Raw genomic sequence first — 21,258 nt, forward strand, 5'->3', positions numbered from 1 at the left:
TAGTTTCTTGTAAGGAGATATTGGAAGCGGTGACCAAAAGCTTGGTCCAAGAGGTAGGTTCTAAGCATCTTAAGTAGGAGTGAGATAGGTAGTGTTTTAGGAAGGAAATTCCAGAACTTAAAACCTTGGCAGCTGGAGGCATGGCCACTAATGGTGGAGCAATGAAATTCAGGGATATGTGCAAGAAGCCAGAATTGAGATTTCAGATGACTATAGGGCTGGAGGAGGTCACAGAGCAATGGAAGGGCAAGGCAGTGGAAGGATTTGAAAACAAGCCTTGATTAACCAGCAGCCAATGTGGACCGACCAGCACAGGGGTGATAGCTGAATGGGACTTGGCGCAGATGAAGGATAGAATTATTCTGCAGCAGGAGTCACTGCCTTCAGGCTAAGAGGAATGGAGGTAAAATCCCCAGAAATATTTGCTGCAACTGGGTGCTATAATGGGAATGGGGAAACACTGATATCTCTCTGGATAGATGAATTAAAATGGCTGAATGGCTACCTTCATTCATAATTAGCCTGTGGTTTGTTATTTTTTCCATCACTATTTTAATGTGGCATTCTATGAAAGAAGTAAAATAATTATTCATAATTCAGTCTTAATAGGATGGAAGTGTTTAAGCTCATTTTATATACCAGCTTCTGGTATCAAAAAGTTAAACTCTAAGTTTGTTCCATTGTCCAGCTTTTCTTGATGTCAAACAAATTGCATGCAAATAATAAGCATATTAATATCCACGAAGAGGTGCCTAGAGTGGTTGTCCATGTTGAATAATAACCTAAGAGCAGCTTCAGATTGTATTAAAAGGCTGTAAAGAGCCCAGAAATACATGAAAGGGTGAAATGATGCTGCAAGGGTCTCACTCCTGTGTCAAGTAAAGAGCCAAGTTTTTGGAAATGTGAAACATTCATTCAGCAAAAATAACAGGATGACCCACAAAGAATGAGTGGAGTCAGCTAGAAAAGAAGGAAGTGATTGAAATTTTTCGTTGTCTCAGTAATGAATGTCATTTATCCAACAGAGAATTATTCATAATGTGTTATTCCCATTGAGGCTGCTCCAAGAATAAGCCACAGTGACTGAACACAGCTGAATAACACAACCAAGCCGGGAGGCACTTGTAAATTTACAGGGGGAAAAGAGAGGAAACAAAACAATGACTCACTTCTGCCAGAATTCACAGCAAATTTTATCTGTTATACTATCTGTAGTTTAACTGTTGGCTTTACGTCAACCTACCACATTTTGAAAGGGTGCAATGTAAAAGTATGTAACAGTCAGACATACATAGAGTTTTAAAGAAAATTTAGCAATAATAATGAACAATGAAGGAAACTTGTCATGATTTCTCCATCCTCTTCATGATGATTTATCTTAGAGAGGACTCTTCAGCTCGAGTAAAAGACCGTTCAGAATGGTATGAGGAGTGGCACCACATCTTCAACAATGTTTTCTTCCTCTCACCCTCAGAGGTCATTCTAATTTTCTGTTTTCAATAATGTACAAACAGTCCTGGATCAGCCTGGTTTCTTGGGTTTTCCCACAGCCACAGATTTACACCAGCATACATGCTGCTTTCGGTTTGGTTTGGGTACAGTGTGCTTGAACCATTTTGTTTTAGACTTCTCAGGGCATGGGACATGCCGATTTGGTTTAACCAGATCGCAGCTCTTGGTATTACCAGTTTAAGCCACTGTAAATGTTAGGAAATGTTTACGTTCTCAGGCATTCTGACAGTAACTTCAAATACTGTATAATGTCTCCACAACACAAACTGGAAAAAAATAGGTGATGGTGTTACAACCAGGGCGGCAGGAGTGTACTGATCTTCTGTAGTTCCACTTCTCCACAGGTCACAACATATAGTTAAATGTGTACCCAGTTATCGACGTGCCCAGTTATATACTCTTATCTATTTTAGTTTCAGAATAAAATCCACCAACCAGCTTTCTTTAATAGACAACAAAAGTATTCATTTTAATATAAAACAGGACTTAGTGTTATGAGAGTTTGCATTTTTTATGTTAAAACTTGAGAATCTATATTTTACAAACTGAAAAGTATTTTGTGGCCATTGAATCATCTGGAGATGGCTGAACTTGGTGTTTTTTTGTTTATAAAAAAGGGTTGGGACTGTATTTGACCTGAAAGTGGAATGGAAATCGTTACTGGAAAATACCTGTTTCCAAAGAACCCAACAGGGGGGATTGTTTTCTGAGCTGAAGGGACAGATGTTTGCAAGCAAGTGACAAAGGAGTGATTTGTGATGGCCATGTGACTTGTTTCTGGAAAGATTTAGTTTCAATTTGAACTGTTGAACCAGTCAGTTGTTGTTTCTGCTTGGAGAGGGAAAAACCTGCCCACCTTTCTCTTTGAAAAGGAATCCTGCATCTCTTGAGAAGAAAGCCTGTATTTCAATTGGGGCAGATTCCTACTTTCTCCTGTCTCTGAAGAATCCCTACGTCAAGCTCTACTGTTGCCTATTGTGTTTTAAGAAATCCTGAATATTTGCAAATAACTTGCATCTTTAAAAAAATGGACTTTGAATCGAATGTGTGAAAACTGTCCGCTGTTGCTGCAAACAGCTGGTGCTGGATTTTAAAGCCTTGTTGATGCCAGGAACAGTGGCGGAGGGGGGCAATGACGATTGCAATGAAGGAGGCCCACCACCCACCCCCGACAGGCCCAGTACCGATTCTCACGGTGGCAAGGCCTCGTGGCAGCTGCCCCACCATTTGGCGAAGGGACCCGCATTAAAATATATAAAATGCTCACTTACCATGCAGGCTGCAGTGATTCTGCCAGCTGGTTGGTATCTTCATTGTAGCAGCCGGCAATGCTGCACCTTTCGGGAAACAAGCCTCCTCCTGTGGGGAGGAGGAGCAGTGTTTTTCTCTGTGTAGGAGGGGAGAGTGGGGTTACACGGCCTCAGCTTGGTTTGGGGGGGGGGGCGGGTGTTGATAGGAAGGGGTAAAGAACAACGATTTCAAACTTTGGTGATTGGGGGGGGTGGGGGGAGGGTTTGCAGGGAGAATGCATGGAAAGGGTATTTTGTTCATTTTGATCATCTTTAACGTAATTGTTGCTTTAAAATTTAAATGCTCAGTTAGGGCTTTAAGCACTTTAAAAATGGCACTGGCGTCAGCGCATTGGCACCAGATGTCGTTGCCGGCAACGGCTCGCCCACCTCCTCCATGTCATTGGGGTGGGGGGGTGGTCACCCCGAACATGGTAATAAGCTGCTGCATTTGGAATCATGGCGGCTTTGCGATGTGGGCCCCATGTGCGCGTGCAAATATTTACGCCCACCGCCTACTTCAGCAGCAGGCTCTTCAAATACAGCCCCCTGATGGAAAAACTTATGTGAAGCTTCTGCAGTTGATTTTCTTTGAACGCTTATCCAAAACAGACTATTTATCAACCTCGCTTCGAAAGACTGAGTGTCATCCAACTACTCAATGTTGGGACACCTCGCCACCCCAAAGGACTTCCTTCCCGATCTTTGCAGTATAAGTTTTTTTTTTATTCCTTTGAAACAGCTGTAAAAAAATCCCTTTTTTTTTTCTCCAGTTAACTGGTTTTTAGATGTATGTGCATGAGGGCTAGAATGATTGTAAGGGGCTTTAATATTTTGATTCGCATATATATTTACTGCATTTTTGGTTAAGACTTGGTTTTATAATAACTGGATAATTTTGTTGTTTATTAAAGAAAGCTGGTTAGTGTAATTTATCCTGGAACAAATAAGAGTATCTAATTGGCTGTTTCAGTAAATGCACTCACAACTGAGGCAGGAGAACACTTAGTCAATAAAGATGCAAAGCTTTAACGCCGTTTGAAATTTAAGAGTAAATATATACATTCCCTTTTAAATACCCAACACACCAGTTAAAGGAAAAATAAATATGCTTCGGCCAAAGTACTTGTTAATTCTTGAAGAAAAAGGATGATACGTCATGTTCCAGACGGCATACAGTCTGGCATCAGAGTACACGTAAACAGGTCACTGGGATCTTTTCAGAAGCAGTTTGTTCAGGAGATGTCAAGAGGAAGTCTTCCAAAAACTTCGAGAAATACGGCTTCAGGCCTTACAGCTATCACACACTGGATTTTTTTTTTGTTGCAGGGTTTCTCAGAGGTGGAAAAAAGATGTGCTGGGTGTTTTTCAGCAGGCTACAAACCCAACTGACTCAAAACAGTATTCAAAAATGAAACCCACTCTTGAGCACCATAAATCTTGACATGCCCCTTCTCTTGTAAACAACTCCCATAGTCACAATACACCTGAGTTTACTTAGCTGAAGAGATGTGACATCCAGTAAATGATGTTTTTAAACAAAAGTCCTTCCAGTAATCCTTTAAAAAAAAAAGTCCAGCATCTATGGAATCACTTTAGTCCACCAATGAATCCATCTCCACAATTCTAAAACACGAGTCCTCAAAAATATTTAAAAATGGAAGCACTTTACAGCAATGGTAGTCAGCGATTGAAGTGTAGCCACACACTTTGATGTTTAGTTTAGAGATACAGCACTGAAACAGGCCCTTCGGCCCACCGAGTCTGTGCCGACCATCAACCACCCATTTATACTAATCCTACACTAATCCCATATTCCTACCACATCCTCATCTGTCCCTATATTTCCCTACCACCTACCTATACTAGGGGCAATTAATAATGGCCAATTAATCTATCAACCTGCAAGTCTTTGGCATGTGGGAGGAAACCGGAGCACCCGGAGGAAACCCACGCAGACACAGGGAGAACTTGCAAACTCCACACAGGCAGTACTCAGAATTGAACCCGGGTCGCTGGAGCTGTGAGGCTGCGGTGCTAACCACTGTGCCGCCCCTGCGCCACTGTGCCGTTTTAAAACTGTTGGTTTTAGTCAAATCATAAAAATGTAGGATTTGTATGTTCTAAGCTGTGAACCTGTTCTACATTGCTACATATTAGCCCAGTTTAAGCTCTTCAATCATTTCTGCTTTTGGAATCAATGCTGAAGTTGAATACCTCTCCGAATAGCTAGGTGGAGAGTTTGCTGTGGATAGTTTAGACAGGGCCCTGGGACGAGCAATGGTCCTCAGGTGATTTAACCCAACTGCTGCCCATCTGAATGTGTAAACCCCTCTCATTCTCAGTGACTCCTCCCAGTACCCACAGTCTTCCATTGGTTGATGGTTATATCACAATGAGTCAAATATGTAGAACATCATCTTGGAGTGAAAAGGTTTATAATAGTCATCTACAAATAGCAATCATTCATTGTTGGATCAGATGGCCATGGGGTAAAGAGTAAATCAGGAGGGAGAAGATTTGGAGGGTGGGAATCTGACATTATTGAAAGTTAAAGTCAGGCAAAATTAAGCCAGTTTCTCCTTCGATTCTTCAAGTCAATACAAACTCATGTTAAGCTCCTTAATGGCTGTTATGAATATGATGACCTTATGTTGATGCTGTAATTTTGCAAGTCAGGGTGTGGAAAGTTCTGATGTGATTTTGTCCTTTCCTTCAATGAGATGTTCCAGATTAGACAAACTTAAATCCAGCATTGATCGAATAAATGGAGTAAAAAACTGCACTTGGTTTTTAACATTTTAACTCAGACTAAGTTCACAACAAATCACATGGAACAAACCCACATAGAGACAGTACTTCATAATATCTTGAAAAAAAAACTTGACTGCAACACCATGTGACTAAATAACAAATTTTAGTTTAATGGAAGAACTATACAATAAAAATCCAGCAATATAACCAACCACAAATAAATACAACGCATGACAAAGATGGTTTTTACTCAGTGCATTCACTTGTACTTGCCAATACTTTACAGAAAGTCCAAAAAAAAAGGTACAAGACTAGGAATAAATTAAGTAAACAGCAAAATTATTAAAACAAATTTTAAAAGCAGCAATATGTAAACTAATTTGCACCCAGGATTAAAATGCTGTAAACAGGTTTTGCAAAGGGGGATAGAATCAGAAGTTGCATCATGGTGTTACACCTGACAGATGCCCTCTTTAAATATTCAGAGAAGCATATTAATGATGATCTTACAATCTGACTTTTGTGGATTTTTAAAAATGGGTTTTTCCTTTCTGTGAATTAAAACAAAGAATGCTTGGTTCAGTCTTTTATGTTTGCCCAGAACCAATCATGTTCCTTAGAATAAGCTATGATCAGTGGTCTTTGTAGCACCAACCATAGAATTTCCAATCCAGAAGCCATGGGTTTCAATCCCATCCTCACTCCATATATGAAATTGTCACACCAGTTCCTTCTCTCTTGCAGGACAGATTCCATAACACTGATGGTTACAGAGAAACAGTTGTACACGTGTAGCTGCTCACAACTTCAAAACTATGGCTAGTGCAAATGGGCTGAGCACTTGCCTACCCCTGCCCAGAGAAAACAATGGCTGGCACTGCAGGGGCAGCAGCTTACATTTGCAGAGCTGGCAAAACTATCTTGGAAAAACCACCACCCCGCACCCCCCAATCAGAGCTATTCGCCACACCTTTGGTAGAAGGAGTCATATTAGAAGATGCTGCCACTAGAGCCCAGGTTTCCATTGACGATAGTGCTGGGATATTACATAATACACCTTTCAGTTGTCTGGTTATTCAGTAGACTGAATTTATTATATAAAAAAAAACTCAATTCTTGAAACATCAGTGTTTTCCCAAACCTTGAATCCACTTATAAATCTAAAGATCATTAGAAAAATGCCACGCAAGTCAGATGCAACCAACTTTACTGGACACTGTGGGTCAATTTTTTAGTGTCAAGTTTCAAAATGACATTTTTCAGCATTTCACACACAAGACACCACTATAACAAAAAAAAATGTTTTAATTGTTACGTTTGCACTCACCAACAACTGCTCAGAATCAGTGGAAACAGTCCCGTTTAAGTGCTGTGGGATCCACCCAATGCCACTTTGTGATTCAGGGCTATAATATTCTACAATTCCACTTTTAATAGTTAGTTTGTGTCATAATTCCCAGTTTGGGCTGGTGGTATAGCCATCACAATTATCTCTTCACAACTAAACGCTCATGTCAGATGGGCAGCATCTGCATTTCTGGCTGGTACCTCCTCATGACAGACATGGAACCATGAGCGAAATGAAACAGCACATTGAGACCTTTCCAACTCTGGGCATTACCTCAAAGACTGCTCTGCTGTGTACAAGCCCAGTGAATGAGCCCCTCCAGCTGATGGATCTTCACTGCACATAAGACAAAGGCAAACAATTCATGTCGACTCATCCCAGAAAGGTTTCACTCCACCTGGTCAATGTCTTCAACATACACAGTAACGCTGGTGGTACACAGAGATAAACCGACAGGCCGCAACTGCCACAATAGGTAATGTGCGTGCATGCTCCTGTACCAGTTTAGAAAAGACACTCTGCCTTCTTTCCCCTTCCCAAAAGCTAGCATTTGCAGTGGAAACACTATGAATTCAATACCATTTCATTCTACAACATTTAAGCAGATTGCAGATCTGCACTTTGTGAAATGCCAGTTTCTGGTTGAGGTAACACAGCTATTCTAACACTCAGCAGAAGTCGCACTCTTACAACTAGCAGTGAGTTAGTGAAGGATAGGTATGTGCTGTTAGCTCACAACAAACTCCAAGTTGAAAATCATTAAACACTCATTTAAAAAAAGAGAGAAAATAACATTTGAGGTATGGCTACATAATCTACTTGGAGGTAGCTACTCTGCATTTTTACATTGTTCCTTTAAAATGGTACATTATTGCTACTTGACATATTAAAACCCTTTTACAATACAATTTACAAAGAAATTAGAAAGTAGAGAAAGCTGTAGTATCCATTTTGACCACTTTAGAAGACTTTTTTGTTTACCTAATAGTGCTGATATTGTCTTTAATACTTTAAAACTGTGTACGTCGGGTTAACCTGACTGGGTTTACCACAGTTAACGAAGAAAAGTTGAGCTTTTACTTGCTCTATGGGTTATATCAAACCTTGAGAGTATTTTAAAAATTGGTCTTTTTTTAAATAACTACAGCAATTATTAAATGTTGACTTCCCTATTAATCACTGGTTGAACTTTCACCGTGAAAGTTCAGAACTGTCTGCTTATTATCTGTGCATATTGCACAATTAAAATACATATTTTTAGTATGAGAATTTGACTACAGTTCCTGTAGTTTCACGTTGCTGTCTTTACTATGTGTAGGTCATAAAAGTAGCAAGATGGCTTTGTTCACTTGAGTACTGTATGGCTCAATAGTACAGTAAGGCTCCAATACAGGAGGTTTCTAGATTCAGTTCCACAAGGGGGCTCTGGTTGGCTTCAAAATATTTAAAAAACAGAACATGCAGCTTTGTCGAACTAGTGGATCTTCCAAGCTGTGTAAAAATCTGTCCCAAGGGACAGCAGCTGATAAACCATTGCTTTTGAGAACAGTTTTCAGGTTGTAATCTGTTTTGGGGAGAAATAAAAGTCGTTTTTTTTCATTGAATGATCTGCAAACTGGACTTTTGCTTTCCACCTTTACCTCGCATTGTGAGTTGAAGCAACTTATGGATCTCCTCACGATTTTCAACAAACTCAGTCACCAACCTATATAAAAGAGGAAAATGGCATGTTGAGACCTGACAGACAACAGCATCCTTTTTAGACTGTGATATGCATCTTAATGGTTTATCATCTCTGTTTTAGGGATCAGATTCCCCCTTAAATTGCTATTCTGAGGTGGGGTTAGACCAGTTGCTGGCAGTGTGGAGGCTGCTGTTTCTGTCTTTGAATTGACGTGAGTGGCTTCTTCCGACAGCTGGTTTGATGGCAAGTACCATAGAACAGTGCTGGAGTCACATATATTTGCTTAAAAAGCTGTAAATATATTCCACCTCCACCACTCAGCCCATTGTCCTTCACTCTAAATATACTAAACATGAGGGTTAATAGAAGTCATTGATAGCGTTCCAATTACCATTTTTGAATATTTGAATATTAATTATCTATTATTCTCAAGCTATCAATAACTTAGCTTGGGGTTAAAGTTACTGCAGGTTGGAATTCCAAAGACAGCAGGTTCGGGGAGAACTCCTGGACTCACAATCACCTACAAACCTATTTCCAGCTACTGCTTACACTTCTAATGTATAGTATTATGGGAGAACAGATTTTAAAGTCAACTGTCTCCCATTAATTCCTCAAACTCTAAACGAGTGGCCCCATTTTGGACCAAAAACAGGATTTGTTGCAGCTTATTTTTTTAAAAAGCTCACTAATAAGACAATGCAGTAAAGATTAAGTAATCTTTAATCATGGTTTCCCAATCCATTCTTAAAAATTTCCATACAATTAATTACTCTGACAAAAGTACTTCCCTCGACAGATAATGATGAGAGACAAAAAAACATCTGTGTGGGCTTTCTCTAAAAGAAATCAGTGTAAAAATTCCCTATTAAGGAAATTACTTTTAACTAAATATTTACATTAAGAGTAGCCACCCTTCTGCGAAGACGTGTAATGTTCTATCATTACAGTGCACATCCACAAAAAATAGTTGAAGCACATGCATCTTTTCATTTAAAGACCTGTACAGTTCTGAAAGTGCGATGATGCACCTCAGTGTCTTCATTAGTATTCAAAGAAATCTGTACTTTCACACAACAGTTTCTCTCAGGAATCAGTAATTCCCCAGGCAGGATTTTTTGGGGGTCAGGACCCGGTCACCTGGATCAAAAATTGGTCCCTACCCTGCATTGTTTTGGAAATAGTCACCCAACACTATTTTTCAAAGAATAGCCAATTAATAGCCAGAGAGCATGCTTGCTGTCCAATTAAGGACAGTGGGTGGGCTCCCAATGCTAGAGGGCCAATAGGAGGCCCTCCAGCACTGAGCACAGCAGCTTACCGATGCAGGTAGGGGGAGAGAAGGGAGCATCAAGAGAGAGGCACACTCGTAAAAATAAAAATAGCCACAGCTGCCAGACCGCCATTGTGGAGGGGGAACCTCTCCACAGCTGTGGCATCTTTCTCCACCAGCAGCACGTGGTTGTGAGGTGGGGGCTTTACATTATTCTAGAGCGCAGGCCCCTCCTGGTCTACCATTTTTTTTACCTGCATCATTTCACTGGCCGTGTTTCAGCCACTGTGGGGATCCACCTGTTGACTAGAAAACTCCAGCCGGCGCGGGAGGGGCCTTAAACAGGCTCCTTAATTGCTTCATTTTGCTACTTGCCATTTGCAGGCGGGTGATTATTGAGCCTCTGACACAGCCTCCTTGAATATGGGCCTGAGGCGGGAAGATGCCGGAAACTGACACCCAGTTGAGAGGAGAGGTGAAGAGGAAAATAAGGATGGCAAAAAGAGAACATGAGAATAGAATGGGAGTTACATAAAAGGGAACCCAACAAATCTTCTACCGGCATGTAAATAGTAAGTGGGTAGTAAGAGGTGGAGTGGGGCCTAGTCAGGACAAAGGGGGTAATATACGCTTAGAGGCACAGGGCAAGGCTAACATACTTAATGAGTACTTTGAATCACTGTTCACTAAGGAAGAGGAATCTGACAAAATATCAATAAAAGTGGAGAGTAGAGGCAATGGATAGGGTAAAAATTGAGGGGGAGGCACTAAAACAAATCTGGCTATGCTTAGGGTAGATATCACCTGGTCTGGTTGGCTTGCATTCCAGGTTGCTAAAGGAAGTGGGGGTGGAGATAATGGAAGGGCTTGCCACAATCTTCCAATCTGTCCTAGATATCAGGGAGGTGCCAGAGCATTGGTGTGCTGAAAACGATGGCTTCAGTCTTCTTAATAATTGGATGTTGGACATGCAGGCTCACAGTATGGTGGTGGGATATAGCTGGATGTTGTCAATGTACATGTGAAACCTGACACTGTGTCTTTGGATGATGTCACCGATGGGCAACACATAGCTGAAGACTAGGTGGTGACCAAGAATGGATCCTTGGATAACTTCAGCAGGTCACATTGCAGAGGCAGGAAGAGAAATCATTGCAGCAGACCCTCTCATTATGACTCGATAGGTAAGAGTGAAACTAAATGATAATAGTCTTACTTAGCGGGTAAATGGAGGAGAATGATGTAATCAACTGTTAAAGGCGGCAGAAAGGTCAGAAAGCACGAGAAGGAATGGTAGACCATGGTCACAATCACATAGGAAGTCATCTGTGACTTCAGTTAGGGCCATTTCAGTGCTGTTGCAGATTTGGGAACCTGATTACAGAACTTAAATATGGACCAGGAGTAAAGATTTTGGAGGTTACAATGGGTTCAAAGACTTTGCAGAATAAATAAAATTGGAAATGGGTCAGAAATTTCCAGGGAGAGGGGGTCAAGGATGAGGTTTTTTTTTTGAGGAAAGGGGCAATAATGGTGATTTTGAAAAGTAGGAAAACAGTACCCGAGGGGAGAGCACCATTTACAATGTCAGCTAGTATAGGAAGGGAAGTTAGGTGCAATTTACTGGGAATGGGGTTGAGAGAACAACTAAGAAAATAGATATCCAAATTTTATGAGTTAAAATGTTGACACATTGTTTTAAAGCAAATAAAATTTAACTATATTAAAACTTAGTAACTGTATAAAGATTCTGTCAACTTATGGTTGACTGGAGACAAAATTTGGATGCGGAATGCCCATATTTTCAGGTGGCGTTTTGGGTCCAAAATGGCGCCTGTGCACATATCTGGTGCTGGCTGACGCCATTTTGGTAAGGGCAGAGGAAGTATGAACATCAGGTAGATCATGACATGCAATGCACATTTGATATCAGCAATGCCACTTTCAACCTGAACATCCCAACTAACATCCTTTCTTAACCTTGCAAAACTGAACACATGTTCAGCAGCAGGAAAGACCTCCCCCCTGCCCGACCCACCCCCACCAATCACCAACGCCATTAAAAGTGATCCCCTACTTTCAGGTTAGTTGCTGATTGATTGCTGCTGGCTGTTGCTGAGTTTGCAGAAGTGTTTGGTGATTTGTACTGCTACTTAATGTTATTGAAGTTGACAGGGAGTGGTGAGGCACATGCCGAAGGCCTTGGTCCCAACTTCAAGGGTCTGCTCAGACCACTTGCTTTCAGTTTTACATGCTGTAGTTAACAACCCCCTTAGCCTGCAGGGAGAATAATCAGAGGCAACACAGAAGAGGACAAGCTGCTCAAAAAGTGAGAATGGTGGGAGGTGGAGGGAGAAATGGTGGCTTCTCAGCAGGAGACAATATCAACCAAGTGCTTTCAGGGAGCAATACTCCTGCCGGACGCTCAGTGAGGAATAGTGTGATTGACGTCTCTGCTTCACCAAGGAGGTGCTCACTGAAATCTGCCATTTGTTTCCCCTTGGTTGAGGGGTCCATAACAAAGGGGCGTAGATTTAGAGTAAGAGGTTTAGAGGGGATCTGAGGGGAAATCTTTGCACCCAGAGGGTGGTGGGGATCTGGAACTCACTGCCTGAAAGGATGGTAGACGCAGAAACCCTCAGAACATTTAAAAAAGTAATTGAATATGCTCTTGAAGTGCCATAACCTACAAGACTTACAGACCAAGAGCAGGAAAGTAGTATCAAGCTGGATGGTTCCTCTTCGGCGGTGCGGACATGATGGGCCAAATGGCCTCCTTTGCGCTGTAAATTTCTATGATTCCATGTTGCAACCTGAACTGCAACCTCAGAGCAGGGCAAAGATGACAATGCCAGTGGCTTTGAATGTGACTGGGGCACAGCAGGACTACATTATAAACCTGGTTATTAAATGTATACTAATTTCATCTCCCTCAAACGTTTCTCCTGAAGGCAGTGACTTATGCTGGAGTACAGGCAATCACAACCTTTCAGTATCTCACCCAAGGTATCGTACTTTACTAGAGAGCATTGAAAGCAAATGCTAATTTGCCACCACAGCCAAACATGACACAAGTACTTCCAACATGGGTCTGTAATCAATAGCTGGAGCTATGACTGACCTTTACTTACCTGGCTAAATAACCCCGAGACTAGTTGAAGCAACCTTCCTGCTCCTTTAGCAGAAACTGGGTTAACTGAGTAAGGAACTTGAAATGTATCTGGGATTCCCCAGGCTGGAATGGCTCAGTGTGACACATCACTCAGTACCACACACCATGTAGTTACTCATTCAGCCATTCAAAAAGGTATCAAAAATGTACAAAGAAACAAACGTGATGGATGTTGTTTATCTGGATTTTAAGAAGAAATTTGATAAGGTACCACATAAAAGATTGGTTAACAAAAATGAGGCTCATGGAATAGGAGGGTCAGTGTCCAATTGGATAAAAAAAAAAGTTGGCTTAAGGATAGAAAACAGCAAGTTGTAGTAAATTGTTGTTTTTCCAGACTGGAGGAAGGTAAACAGTGGTGTTCCCCAAGTGAATGACTTGGATCTTGGAATAGAGAGTAGAATTTCAAAATTTGCCAATGACACCAAACTTGGAGGTGTGAAACAGTGAGGATGATGTGAACCGCCTGCAACAGGACATAGACAGGCCAGCAGAATGGGCAGACAAGTGGCAGATGGAGTTTAATACAGAAACGTGTGAGGTGATGCATTTTGACAGAAGCAATAGGGTGAGGCAATATACACTTAGAGTGTGGCTACCAGACCCAAACCCGATGGGACTCAACGACATGTTTCAGGTTGGGTTGGGTTGCTCTTCCGGGTCCGACATTCAGGCTCGGGTCGAGTCGAGCCAGGTCGGACACAGTGACAGCCAGGACATCAAGGCGGGAAACACCCTGTACTGGTCTGCAGTGAACGGTTCCATCAAGGTAGAGCACAACCTCTTCAATAAAGTTGATTATATTTCAGTGGTTGGGTCAAGTCGGGTGGGGGAATAAATGAAAGGACTCGGGCCAGGTCGGATGTGGTTTTGTCGGGCTTGGGTCGGATTTCATTTGCAGACCCGAGCAGGCCTTTACACGTAATGACACAGTTCTAAAGAGTGTGCAGGAACAGAGGGACCTGGGGGTGCATGTGCATCAATCTTTGAAGGTGGCAGGACATTGGGCTTCATAAATAGAGGCATTGAGTACAAAAGTAGGAATAATGTTGAAGCTTAATAAAGCTCTGCTTAGACCCCAACTGGAATATTCTGGTCACCACACTTTAGGAAGGATGTGAGGGTCCTTGAGAGGGTGCAGAGGAGATTTACCAGAATGGTTCCAGAGATGGAGGATATTAGTTACAAGGTTAGTTCTCCTTAAAGCAAAGAGTATAGAGGTGTACAAAATTATGACAGGCTCAGATAAGTTAGACAAGGAAAAACTGTTCCCATTACCTGATGGTACAAGGATTAGGGGATACAGTTGAAAGTTTTGGGCAAGAGATGCAGGGGGAATATGAAGAACTTTTTTATGCAGCAGGTGGTAATGACCTGGAAATCGCTGCCCACAAGGGTGATGGAAGCGAAGGCAATAAATGAGTTCAAAAGGAAATTGGATGGGCACTTGAAAGAAATAAACTTACAGGGCTACGGGAATCAAACCAGTGTGTGTGACTGACGGGATTGCTGCGCGGAGAGCCAACATGGGCCAAATGGCCTCCCTTTTTTTTTTGTTTAATGGGACGTGGGTGTCGCTGGCTAGGCCAGCATTTATTGCCCATCCCTAATTGCCCTTGAGATGGTGGCGGCGAGCTTCCTTCTTGAACCGCTGCAGTCCATGTGGGGTAGGTATACCCACAGTGCTGTTAGGAAGGGAGTTCCAGGATTTTGACCCAGCGACAGTGAAGGAATGGCGATATAGTTACAAGTCAGGATGGTCTGTAACCTGGAGGGGAACTTGCAGGTGGTGGTTTTCCCATGCATCTGCTGTGCCTGTCCTGCTAGGTGATAGAGGTTGCGAGTCTGGAAGGTTCTGTCGAAGGAACCTTGGTGCATTGCTGTAGTGCATCTTGTAGATGGTACACACTGCTGCTACTGTGCGTTGGTGAAGGGAGTGAATGTTGAAGTTGGTGGATGGGGTGCCGATCAAGCAGGTTGCTTTGTTTTGGATGATGTTCAGCTTCTTGTGCTGTGGGAGCTGCAATCATTCAGGGAAGTGGAGAGTATTCCATCACACTCCTGACTTGTGCCTTGTAAATGATGAACAGACAAGAGTCAGGAAGTGAGGTACTTGACACACAATCCCCAGCCTCTGACCTGCTCTTGTAGCCACAGTATTTATATAGCTATTCCAGTTCAGTTTCTGGTCAATGGTAACCCCAGGATGTTGATAGTGGGAGATTCAGCGATCGTAATGCCATTAGTTATTCAGCACAGAAACAGGCCCTTCGGCCCATCGTGTCCATGCCGGCCATCAAGCACCTATCTATTCTAATGCCATTTTCCAGCACTTGGCCCTAGCCTTGTATGGTATGACGTTTCAAGTGCTCATCTAAATGCTTCTTAAATGTTGTGAGGGTTCCTGCCTCTGTGTTCCAGATTCCAACCACCCTCTGGGTGAAAATTCTTTTCCTCAAATCCCCTCTAAACCTCCAACCCCTTTAACTGAATGTCAAGGGGAGATGGTTAGATTCTCTCTTGTTGGAGATGGTCATTGCCTGGCACTTGTGTGGCATGAATGTTACTTGCCACTTATCAGCCCAAGCCTGGATATTGTCCAGGTCTTGCTGCATTTCTCCATGGACTGCTTCAGTATCTGAGGAGTCACGAATGGTGCTGAACATTGTGCAATCATCAGCAAACATCCCCTTTCTGACCTTATGATGGAAGGAAGATCATTGATGAAGCAGCTGAAGATGATTGGACCTAGGAAACGACTCTGAAGAACTCTTCCTGCAGTGATGTCCTGGAGCTGAGATGATTGACCAACAACCATCTTACTTTGCACTAGGTACGATTCCAACCAGTGGAGAGTTTACCCCCGATTCCCATTGACTCCAGTTTTGCTAGAGCTCCTTGATGCCATACTCGGTCAAATGCTGCCTTGATGTCAAGGGCAGTCACTCTCACCTCAACTCTGGAGTTCAGCTCTTTTGTCCATGTTTGGACCAAGGCTGTATTGAGGCCAGAAGCTGAGTGGCTCTGGCGAAACCCAAACTGAACGTCACTGTGTAGGTTATTGCTAAGCAAGTACCGCTCGACAGCACTGTCAATGACACCTTCCATCACTTTACTGATGATCAAGAGTAGACTGATGGGGCGGTATTTGACCGGGTTGGAGTTGTCCTGCTTTTTGTGTACAGGACATACCTGGGCAATTTTCCACATGTTGTAGCTGTACTGGAACAGCTTGGCTAGGGACAGGGCAAGTTCTGGAGTACAGGTCTTCAGTACCATTGCCGGAATGTTGTTAGGGCCCATAGTCTTTGCAGTATCCAGTGCCTTCAGTCATTTCTTGATATCACGTGGAGTGAATCGAATTGGCTGAAAACTGGCATCTGTGATGCTGGGGACTTCAGGAGGAGGCGGAGATGGATCATCAACTCGGCACTTCTGGCTGAAGATTGTTGCAAATGCTTCAGCTTTATCTTTCACACTGATGTGCTGGGCTTCCCCATTATTGAGGATGGGGATATTTGTGGAGCCACCTCCTCCAGTTAGTTGTTTAATTGTCTACCACCATTCACGGCTGGATGTGGCAGGACTGCAGAGCTTAGATCTGATCTGTTGGTTATGGGATTGCTTAGCTCTGTCTATCGCATGCTGCTTACATGGCTTGGCACGCAAGTAGTCCTGGGTTGTAGCTTTAGCAGGTTGATACCTCATTTTGAGGTATGCCTGGTGCTGTTCCTGGCATGCCCTCCTGCACTCTTCATTAAACCAGAGTTGATCCCCCGGCTTGCTTTTTTATTTTATTTCAGAGATACAGCACTGAAACAGGCCCTTCGGCCCACCGAGTCTGTGCCGACCATCAACCACCCATTTATACTAGTCCTACATTAATCCCATGTTCCTACCTTCCCTCAATTCCCCTACCACCTACCTATACTAGGGGCAATTTACAATGGCCAATTTACCTATCAACCTGCAAGTCTTTGGCTGAGGAAACCGGAGCACCCGGCGAAAACCCACACGGTCACAGGGAGAACTTGCGAACTCCGCACAGGCAGTACCCAGAATCGAACCTGGGTCGCTGGAGCTGTGAGGCTGCGGTGCTAACCACTGCGCCACTGTACCACCTATTGGTAATGGTAGAGTGGGGGATATGCCGTGCCATCAGGTTACAGATTGTGGTTGTGGTCCTTCTGTGCTGTAAATGATTATGCTCTCCCACAACGATTTTTCTGCCCGACCGCCTCTGGTTATATCTCCACAGGCATTTGAAAATCCGGTCCCTCATTTCTCCAATTTAAAAACCTGTCTGAGCCCATCAACTAGAGTTAAATGGAAGTGAAAGGATAGGTTTGTGTAAGTAGAGAAAAATACCCACTTGCTGGAATGCCTATCTGAAATAAATTATATTCATTATGCAACCTAGTTTCCTAAGACAGAGTCTAAGCTCCAGTATTGAAGTCAATCGTTTCACTATTACTAGATTTCCATTTATTTATATTGTGCTCCTTATGGTGACAAAAGCTGTCAGCTTCTGTTTTTACTACATGGAATTTCAGGATTTTTACTGGCAATTTTGAGAACTGTGTTCCACAATTTGGTCAATATTTCCACTAACCTCAGTCTGTTTTTTTTCCCCCCCCTTTGCTCATCTGATTCTGGCCATTTGAGTTACCGTGACATCTTCTCTTTACTGGTTAGAGCTATACATCAATGACAATTCCTGTGATAAGGATCCCATTTTACATCAGTTGCATTCAAATAATGGAAACTGCTGAGAGGGTGGGATAGCAATCATTGTATACAATCTAGGATTATACAATTTACTCAAACAAGGCCTAAAAATTGATCACGGAACCTCTTGCTCAAAGGGATAAGAAAACAACTGACAAACAGTACCAGAAATTAAACGGAGAAACAAGCAAGCTTTAGAATGAAAATAATGACTTTCAGCACTGACTTGCAGTTTTCTTTAAGAGAATTTGTCGTTTTCAAATGACTGCAAAGATTCAGCATTCGTGCAACGAATGTTTAGTTTAGAAAATTATCTTCATATCCTACTGGACAAAAATAATGGATTCCTGTGTGTTTTTCTTCTTGTGCTCATAGCACAAGATTAATGCTGGCAATGGTTGAACAGTTGAATCCAGTCAGCAAAAATACTTTCAGCTTGGAAAAACAATGTCCTTTCTATCAATTTGGGTCTGGCAATGTCGTGATTACTGCACTAGTAATCCAGAGAACATGGGCTGAATTTTCCCAGCTCTGTGGAGATGGTAGTGGGGGGGAGGAAATAGGGGAAATAGCAGGAGTCACATTGGGACAGCTCCCAGGAGGAACTTCCCGGAGGAGGCGAGCAGGAAGAAATCAGCAGCCCACTCCAACAAGGCAGCCAATTACACCACTTAAGGGCCCAATTAGGGGCTATTTTCCAATGGAGACGGAAACATCCCGCCATTGGAATAGCCCCCACCATCATGTGTGAACATCGCCAGCTCTTTAGAGGCAGCCTCCCAGCAGCAGGCCAGGGAGCATCAGAGCCTGAGGCTCCATACCCCGATAAAGGCGCCAAGACAAAAGAACACCGCAGCAGCTAAAACCAGTCCCGTGGAAGGGTTCCCCCTCCACACAGATGGCCCTACCTGCTGTGGGCCTCTTCAATCTAACATTTGCAGAAGGTGATAGATGTGCTCTCACGCGCCTTCCTGCTTCAGCAGCACCAACCTCTCCCAGTGGGACTGCCGACCGGAGGTTGTAGCAGGCCCTCTGATTGGACCTCCCACTTCCCTGGTCCGCCCGCCAGCCTTAATTGGACGGTGCTCCTGGAGGCAGCTTCTTAATTGGTTACCTCTGCGCAGTTTGCAACCCATGTCCCACCATGGCCATTTCTGGGTTCTGACCCGGAATTGAGGTTGACGTCGGGATCATGACTCGAGCGGGAAAATTCAGCCCATGAGTTCAAATCCCACCATGGTAGTTTGAGAATTTGATTTTGAATTAACATTCCTGGCTTAACGTGACTTCAATTCCACACTAATATGCTCAACTGTGAACTGCCCTCTGAAGTGGCCTAACAAGGTCATTAGCTGTATAAAACTGTTAGATAGGAAAATAAAAATAAAACCGGATGAACCACTCATAGGGACTTGCAAAGAATCATATAATTGTACATCACAGAAGGAAGCCACTCAATCCAAAGTGCAGGCAGCTCTTTCAAAGAGCAATTGTTAGTGCAGGGGAGAAGGACTTTCTCCATATCCCAACAAGGTTTCTGCTAAAAGTATTTATCCAATTTCCTTTTGAAGGCTACTATTGAATCTGTATCCACCACCCTATCAGGTAATGATTTCCAAATCCTACCCACTCTTAACATAAAAAAGGATTTTCTTCACAGTGGCAAAAAAAAACACCTTAAACCTGTGCCCTCATTATCGACCCTTCAGCCATTGGAAACAGTTTCTCTTTATTTACTCTGTCTATACCCTTCATGATTTTAATTACCTCTATCAAATCTCCTCTTAGCTTTCTCTGATCTAAGGAGCTGAACTCCAGAGGATATGGTGAGAGTGACTGCCCTTGACATCAAGGCAGCATTTGACCGAGTATGGCATCAAGGAGCCCGAGCCAAACTGAGATCAATGCAAATCGGGAGAAAACACTCTACTGGCTGGAATCATATCTAGCTCAAAGGAAGATGGTTGTGGTTGTTGGAGGTTAATCATCTGAGCTCCAGGACATCACTGCAGGAGTTCCTCAGGGTTGACGTTCCCAACCATCTTCAGCTGCTTCATTCATAAGGTCAGAAGTGGGGATGTTCGCTGATGATTACACAATGTTCAGCACCATTCGTGACTCCTCAGATACTGAAGCAGTCCGTGTAGAAATGCAGCAAGACCTGGACAATATCCAGGCTTGGGCTGATAAGTGGCAAGTAAAATTCGCGCCACACAAGTGCCAGGCAATGACCATCTCCAACAAGACAGAATCTAACCATCTCCCCTTGACATTCAACGGCATTACCATCGCTGAATCCCCCACTATCAACACCCTAGGGGCTACCATTGACCAGAAACTGAACTGGAGTAGCCATATAAATACCGTGGCTACAAGAGCAGGTCAGAGGCTAGGAATCCTGCAGCAAGTAACTCACCTCCTGACTCCCCAAAGCCTGTCCACCATCTACAAGGCACAAGTCAGGAGTGTGATGGAATACTCTCCACTTGCCTGGATGGGTGCAGCTCCAACAGCACTCAAGAAGCTCGACACCATCCAGGACAAAGCAGCCCACTTGATTGGCACCCCATCTACAAACATTCACTCCCTCCACCACCAACGCACAGTGGCAGCCGTGTGTACCATCTACAAGATGCACTGCAGCAAAGCACCAAGGCTCCTTAGACAGCACCTTCCAAACCCGCGACCTCTACCAACTAGAAGGACAAGGGCAGCAAATACATGGGAACACCACCACCTGCAAGTTCCCCTCCAAGTCACACCATCCTGACTTGGAACTATATCACCGTTCCTTCACTGTCACTGGGTCAAAATCCTGGAACTCCCTTCCTAACAGCACTGTGGGTATACCTACCCCAAATGGAGTGCAGTGGTTCAGGAAGGCAGCTCACCACCACCTTCTCAAGGGCAATTAGGGATGGGCAATAAATTCTGGCCTGGCCAGTGATACCCACATCCCATGAATGAATAAAAGAAGGAGAACAACCCCAGTTTCTCCAGTCTATCCACGTAACTGCAATCCTCCAAATACGGCGGCAAGAAAGGCAGTCCAGCAACAGCGTCCTCTCCCAAGCTGACCTGCCCAGCATCGGGGGCTAATTACCCAAAACCAGCTCCACTGGGCAGGACACGTCGTTCACATGCCTGACACCAGACTCCCGAAGCAGCTGTTCGACTCAGAACTTGGTCACGGCAGGAGACTCCCAGGAGGACAAATTCTTGAAGATGTCCACAAAGCATCTCTGAAGAGATCAAACATCCCGAATGACTCGTGGGAGACCCTGGCTCGTGACTGTCCTAAATGAAGAAAGCTCATTCGGGAAGGCATTGTTCACCTTGAGGCACATTGTTGGGAACTTGCAGGGGCGAAGTCAAGGCAGCAGAGGGAGCGCACAAACCTCCAAACCAGTCATCTACCTGACCCTTCAAGCACCAGCTGGCCCTCATATGGCAGAGTCTGCAGATCACACATTGGATTTAAGAGCCATCTCAGAACCC

At 43.4% G+C, this 21,258-nt stretch overlaps 1 protein-coding gene across 3 annotated transcripts in view; it reads right to left on the reverse strand.

Moving 5' to 3' along the window:
- Positions 1–5,705: 5,705 nt before the first annotated feature.
- relt (RELT TNF receptor) overlaps positions 5,706–21,258 on the reverse strand; it is a 91,591-nt gene continuing 76,038 nt past the window's right edge. For all 3 annotated transcript variants that reach the window (XM_068033381.1, XM_068033378.1, XM_068033380.1), the window contains one exon: positions 5,706–8,608. In XM_068033381.1, coding sequence (XP_067889482.1) covers positions 8,597–8,608 — 12 coding nt within the window. In that variant the 3' untranslated portion in view covers positions 5,706–8,596. The remainder of the gene's footprint in view (positions 8,609–21,258) is intronic.

This window comes from Heterodontus francisci, chromosome 6 (genome assembly GCF_036365525.1).
Source record: "Heterodontus francisci isolate sHetFra1 chromosome 6, sHetFra1.hap1, whole genome shotgun sequence".
Lineage (NCBI taxonomy): Eukaryota > Metazoa > Chordata > Chondrichthyes > Heterodontiformes > Heterodontidae > Heterodontus > Heterodontus francisci.